Source organism: Calidris pugnax, unplaced genomic scaffold, assembly GCF_001431845.1.
Source record: "Calidris pugnax isolate Ruff unplaced genomic scaffold, ASM143184v1 scaffold123, whole genome shotgun sequence".
Classification (NCBI taxonomy): domain Eukaryota; kingdom Metazoa; phylum Chordata; class Aves; order Charadriiformes; family Scolopacidae; genus Calidris; species Calidris pugnax.
The window spans coordinates 1225220-1232007 of record NW_015090876.1 but is presented as its reverse complement, the minus strand read 5'-3'; the positions used below and the strand labels follow the sequence as shown (position 1 = coordinate 1232007).

The window sequence follows — 6788 nt, the reverse complement described above, 5'->3', positions numbered from 1 at the left end:
GGGCGGAGCGCGGCCGGTCGGCGGCGCGGAGCGGAGCGGGGGAGTGAGAGCGGGCGAGAGGAGGATGCTGAAGAGCTGCGGGAGGAAGCTGCTCCTGTCCCTGGTGGGCTCCATGTTCACCTGCCTCCTGGTGCTCATGGTGGAGCCGCCGGGGAGACCGGGGCTGGCCCGGGGGGAGGCCGGCGGGGCTCAGCGGGCGCTGCAGAGCTTGGGGGCGGCGGCGGCGGCGGCGGCCCCCCCGGCGGCTCAGGGACCCCCAGGGCTCCGCAGCTTCGCCGATTACTTCGGGCGGCTGAGCCGGGCCCGGCGGGAGGTCCCCGCCGCCCCCCCGAGCCCCCCGCGCCCGCCGGCGGAGGACATCTCCCCCCGCGATGTCTTCATCGCCGTTAAGACCACCAAGAAGTTTCACAAAGCGCGGCTGGAGCTGCTGCTCGACACCTGGATCTCCCGCAACCGCGACATGGTAAGGGATGGGGATGGGGACGGGGACGGTCCCCGCCGGGACGCGGCGACACGGGCCGGGGTGCAGCCCACGGGTGACAGCCGCGGACCGTCGCCGTGCGGGGTCCCCGGGGTGCTGTGACCCGGTAAATGCCACCTCCTCTTTCCGTTCCCCCCGTAGCGGGGCTATTTCGGGGCCGTCGGGGCTGTTTCGCAGCCGGCTGTGTGTCTGGGGAGGGTGAAACGCAGCCTTGCGGGGTGAATTTGGGATGGGTGAGGGACGGAGGGAGCCCGACCTCAGCTCCTTGCACTCGGCAGCCCCCCAAAATACTGCTCTGGGGCCTTTCTTCTAAACGGCTGCTAGTGCAGAGCCTGCTCCCAGTTGCTATCAACCGGGGAAACTGAGGCACGGTGTGGGGCTGCAGCCCGACCCACTGGTGCCTGCTGTGGGGTCAGGTCTCTGAGGATGCTCTCCTGGGCTGCAGGGCCCGGCTGTGGGTGAGGTTTGGCAGGTCCCCACGAGGTGCCTGCAGTTGGGTTGCCCAAAGTTCACCCGATTTAACAGCCCAGGACTGGGAGAGCGCTGGGATGTGCAGAGGCTTTTGGTCCCCTGGCCAGGAACTGGGCAGACTGGAGTGGCTGGGGGCTCTGCAGGTCTGCTCTGGCTCACCCACACCGGGGCAGTTGCAGCTGGTCCGATTCCTGACCTTCCTGATGTCCTGCCCTGAGCCCTGGCAGTCCCTTACTCTGTCCTTCAAGTAGTGAAGCAAAATTAAAAAGGGGAAAGAAAAAAAAAAAAAGCGGTTTCCTTAGGAAATGTGCTTCGCTCTCTGCTCTTAAGACACTTTTTCTGTCCTTAGACAGCTGCCCAAGTAAGTTATGCCTGGTCCTAACCTTTCCATCCTACTGTCTTCACGTGTTTCCTCCTGGCCTGGGTTTGTGTTTCTTGATTGCGAACTGTTTTCGTTGGAAATCTGAAGTGTTTGGGGAGGGAGGAAAGGTGGGGGGGGATCGACCAGCCCCTGCCCACTTCACCCAGCTCTGCTGGACCCTGCGGGGGCCTTGGCTCCTGGAACTTACCCCAAGCACAGGCTTACTATTTTTTTCCCCCTGTGAATCTTGTCCCTTTTTTTTTTTTTTTGCTTGGATCTCCTGGGCTTGGCAGTGGCTCTGCCGTCTCTCCCTGGTACGGTTATTTAATGGAAACCTCTTTTATGCTCTGCTGTCACTGCGAGGGGGTGAGGAGCGGTGGTGGTGGGGGAAAACGCTCTTTGAGCACCTACAGATGATCCTGGGAATGGCTGCTCTTTTTTTTTTTCTTCCCTCCTCCCTCTTGTGAGCTCCGGCTTTCTTCTAGGAGTTTTTTTTTGTGTGTGTGTTGTGCTTCGTTTGTCCGTTTGGATTCCCAGAGCCCCGAGGCTCGGCTCTCACGCTGTCCCCCTGGGCAAGCTAACAAAGCCCCTTTTCTCCCCGCGCAGAGAAAAGGCTTCGCAGCCTCTTGTGTGGCACTTTCCATGGGAACGGGGGAGCCCGAGCCGGCCGTGTCCAGGTCAGGTTGCCTAGAGATGAGGGCCATGAAGCCAGGGGGGCCGCAGCCCGGCGAGGTGCCCGCCTGACAAGCCAAAGCCGCTGAGTGACGGCTCTTGTACAGCACTTGAGGACAAGGAGCTGCAGAGAGAGAGGGCTGGAGGCGGCGTGAACTCCTGTGGAGCAAAGAGAGGGTTGGTTGAGGCAGGGAAAACACACGGAGGCAGAGGGGGTAAATCCATGCTGCTGGTGGCCATCGGCTCCCATCTTCCCATACTGACCTGGCCGCTGTCTCTGGGGCACCCTGGGCTCTCCCAAACTTGGCATCAAGTTGGGTTTTTTTCCTTGGGGAGTGCAGGGTTGGTGCCACGGGGCTTCTATCCATTGCATCCCTGTCTTGGGGGGGGGGCTGTGCAGTTCCTGCATCCCCTCCTTGCCTGGCCCCGTGGTTTCTGCCCCGGGAGGGTGGTGTGGTGACAGCAGGAGGGTGGTGTGGTGACAGCAGGGTGCTGCCTCTGCTCAAACAGTCTCTCTTGGTCTGAGTCAGGCCTGCCTCTGCTCATCCTGTCCCTCTCTCTTGTTTGTATCTCGTTAAGGGGCACTCAGGCTGGTGTGCTGCCTGCCTGATGTGGGGAAGTTCCTGCCCAAGGGCTGAGAATCCCCCTTGTCTCTCCTTGCCCTGACCCTCCTCTCCCATCAAACCCTGACCCCCCTCCTGGCTGTTTGCTAACCAGGCAGTTCTCTGCTCTGGGAGGAGGGATGCAGGCACTGGTGAGAAGGGGTTAACTCCAGCAGGTAACTCCAGGCTGGACCCTGGCAGAGAGAGGGAATAGCTATTGTGTCCTTCCTTGGCTGCTCTTTGTTCTGCCCACAATAGTCCCTGTTTCCTGCCCTCTTGTCCCCTCCAAGACCCTGCCACTGGGCACCCCCTTCTCCTTCCTGCTTCTCTCTGTGTGGGGGGGGTGGGGGGCAAGATCCCTATTCCCTCCTAAATCTGCTTCCCGGCTTGCACAATTCCAGGCTGGACAAACTGCTGTTGGAGGAGAATAATGAGTTTTCCCCTCTTTGCTTTGGGGAGAGTTTCCAGCTGTCCCAGTACCCCCGGGATGCTGGAGTTGGGTCCTGGGGAAACTTTGCGCTTGAAAGAAAAGAAGGAGGGAGGGGGGTGTGGGGAGGAGGGAAATGGCCATTAGGCAGAAATCCTGGACAGGAGTGAGTCCAAACCCACTGGTTTCCTGCTGAGTCGGGTGATTTGCAGTGGCAGAGTTGCATAAGAAGCTGTCCCCTGTCCCTGGGGCACCCCGAAGGCGGCCGGGTGGCTGGGCACACGCCGAGGGGCCTGGGCTGGGTGGCCATCCCACAGCCATCCCTCCCTCCATCCCGCAGCCATCCATCCCTCCCGCAGCCATCCCGCCAGCCTGGGATCTGCCAGCTGCCTCCAGCGCGGCACGCTAATTGCAGGCTTTGAAAAATTCCTGCTCTCGGGGCAGAGGGAAGGGGTTTGCCTTCCAGAGAGCACGCTCCGCTCACGGCAGCTCCCAAACTTCTCCAACACCTTGGCCAGGGTCCCCATCTTCGGGGTGGCCACGTTGGAGCACATCCCTCTTGGGGTACCACCGGAGCAGCTGGGATCACGGGGGTTGCTCATCCCAAAACCAGCTCCCCCCAGTCCTGGGCTGTGTGCCAGGGCCTGCTGAGCACTGCTGAACTCGGCTCATGGGTGAGGGTGCCTCCTTGCTGCCCCTCCTGGGCAGCCTGTGTGGTTTGGGGAGGGTGAGGGGGGGGAGCCTTAATTGCCTGTCCCAAACGATGCCGCTGTCCTTGTCCATAAAAGCCCCGGAGCCGGCGAGCGGCGCGCGTGGAGCGCCAGGCGGGAGGGTGGGGGACCCTCTCCGCACAATGAGCTCATTGTTTGCGAGGAGGTTATTAAAAAATTATAGCATTTAAAATTACAGTGGAGGATTCTTCCTCTTGCCGAAAGGAGCGGGGAAGCAGGGGTGGGAGGGGGGGAGGGAGGAAGGGCCTGCGGCCTCACAAGCCCCTTCGCTGCCTCTGCGGGTCCCAGCCCCGGGACCCCTGTGCCAGCATGTCTTCTCCTGTCCTGGGGGGGACAGCAGGTGGGAGTGGGGACACCACCATCATGGGGACACCACTGGCACGCTGCTCCCAGCCTGTTGGAGTGGGGTGGGGAGTTTCCCTCTGAACCCCCATGAGCTGGAGGGAGAACATCTGCTGTGGGGGACACAAAGCCAGGCAGGGACCTGCTCCGGCAGCATCCTCACCTCCCCCCCAAGCCCCTTGCCCAACTGCAGGATGAGCCCCTCCATCTCCCTGAACCCAAGCGGGGTGGCTGCTTCCCTTTTGTCCTTGGGGTGAAAAGGGGGTGCTGTGTAGGTGGGTGCTGGGCTGCTCCATCCCTTCCCAGTACGGGGAAGTGAGACGTGGTGCGGGGGCAGGATTTGTGCACCGCAGGGTCATGGCGAGGGCCCGCCAGGCCCAGGTTCCCCATTTCGGTGGGTCTGCTGGTGGGGAAAGTGGGGACGGGGGCGGGCGCGGGGTCTGCTGAGCATGTGTCACCCCAGGAAGCTGTCGGGAATGGGGGACAGAGAGGTGACCCTGGGGTGGCCCTGGCTGGCGGGACGCCTTGCGCGGCGCCCCGCCGTCAGCGACCCACGAGCTCAGTTGGTGGAGGGGAAATGAGTCACTGCAAAAGGAGAAATGAAGGGGAGGGCAAGAAAAAAAATAAGAAAAAAGAGCAAAAAAAGCAATGAGCCCTCCCCAGGGGTGAGGAGGAGGAGGAAGGGGGCTGCCGGCGGCCGCCTGGCTCCTTGCAGGCAGCTGGGAGGGGGGCTGTGACCCCCATCCTGGCCGTAGGGACCCCGGGTGCCTCTCGGTCCCCATACGCGGAGGCCGCGCATTGTGCGGGGCTGTATGGAGTGGTGGCAGCTATTGTTTGGGAGGGATTTGGCATCCTGTGTTTCTTGAAGCTGCAGTTTTGAGAACAATGAGGTTTCCTGCAGGGGCTGGGGGGGGCGGGTAGCGGGCCCTTCCTCTCCTGCACCCCGCAGGAAAAGTTACTGCGGGGGGGACCCGAGAGGTCCTGGCACCCCTCAGTGCCACGGCTGGGATGGGGGCCAAGCCGGGGAGAGGTGGAGGGGAGTGGGGTGGGTGGAAGGGCTGAGGGTGCTTTCTGCTGGGTCGAGATGGTGGCTTGATAGGTGACAGCTTGGGGACACTGCAGACGGGCACTGTCTGATGCCCAGTGCCCTGCATCAGGGATGCTGAAGTCTGATCTGTGGGTTTTTGGGGTTTTTTTTTCCCCTGATATGTGGAAATGATGTTTTCTTGTCCCCTTCCTTTCCTGTCGTGTCACCTCCCAGGCTCGGCTGGCACCTTTGCTCCTCAACCCTGCAGCCCTGGGTGAGGGGGCCATGCAGGAAGGGCACAGCTCCCCTCCAAGAAACGCAGACAAATTAATTAAAAAAAAAAAAGGGTCTTTATTTTAGTTTTTTTTTTTTTTTTCAGTTTTAATTGAATTTTATGGGGAGGGAGGTGGGGAACCTTTGAGACCCCAGTAGACCCTGCAAGGTGGCTTGCAGGGCTGTGTGCCCTTTTCCTGGTCCCCGAGGTGCCACCTGGTCTGCCCGCACTGGGAAAACGAGGGGATGTACGTGGGGAGAGGCCAGAGGGAAGATGCCTCGTTAGGAAAGAAGCCTTTCGGTGCGGGCGAATAATAAACAATTGTCCCTGTGGTCTATTTATAGCGGCTGAGCCGGAGGATTAGTTGCGGGGTTATTTTTGGAGCGGCTGAAGGCACAGTTGCTGGACGCCGTTTCTGAGTTAATCAAGCAAACATTTTCTGTCTCGCCTGTGCGGAGGTTGCGTGTCCCCTGCCCGCCCCATCCCTCTCCAGTGGGGCTGGAGCTTGGGCTGGGATGTACTGGGATACCATGCGTCTTGGGGTGGATGAGGAAGGGCTTGTGATGGTGTCTTTTTGGGCATCCTTGGATGGTGTCCCCCTCCCCTGGGTCAGCTTGCACCCCCAGCAGCCACCTGACCCCTCCCTGAGCACCTGGGGGAGATGGGGACCAGCAGTGAGGTGCTGGCTGGACCCCATGTTGGTTGGGGGTGACCATGTAGAGCCCTGTCCCACCCCTGCAGTGATTGGGGGTGACCATGCACAGCTCCAGCCCTGTCCCACCCCAGCAGTGATGTGTCCTGGGGCCACAATGACCACGGGCATCCTTGGCCCTGCAGCCAATGGGCGAATGTCCCCGTCCCCCAGCTGTCCCCTCCTCAGCAGCAGGTCCCCCATCCCTTAACCCCTTGCTTGCAGCCCTCCTGACCCATGGAGGGGGGGGGGGGGCTGACCCCTGTCCCTCCCCAAAAGCAGGGCTGCGCATTTGTGAGAACTTGCCTTCCCACCTCCTCCATCCTTTTATTATTGTTTTTTTTTCCTTTTTCCTTTCTCCTTTTCAAGCCCCAAAGGTCACTTGTAGCCCCGTCCCCTCCCATTCAGCCTTCCTTGCGGGATCGGGGCTTCTCCCCACCAGCCTGGGGACCCCGAGCAAACATGGGCCGGGTTAACCAGCGCAGCTGTATGCTAATGACCCCCGCTGCCCGCTTAACTCCCCTCTGCTGAGTAAAGTCAGCCCCCGCTATTGTACATCCTACCCACCTCCTCAAACAAACCACAAAACCCCCGCGCGTCCCCGGGGCCGGCCGGCTGCGGGGTGGCACCCAATTTCCAGCTCACTTGTAATCCATCATCCCCCCAGCGCTCGGGCTCCATCCTTCCCCCCTCCTCCTGCTTTTCAACC

At 61.1% G+C, this 6788-nt stretch overlaps 1 protein-coding gene across 1 annotated transcript in view; it reads left to right on the top strand.

Moving 5' to 3' along the window:
• The first annotated feature begins 6 nt into the window (after positions 1-6).
• The window catches only part of LFNG (LFNG O-fucosylpeptide 3-beta-N-acetylglucosaminyltransferase), an 11240-nt gene continuing 4458 nt past the window's right edge, over positions 7-6788 (top strand). The window contains exon 1 of the mRNA XM_014946261.1: positions 7-463. Within this exon, the coding sequence (XP_014801747.1) occupies positions 65-463 (399 nt within the window). The 5' untranslated portion in view covers positions 7-64. The remainder of the gene's footprint in view (positions 464-6788) is intronic.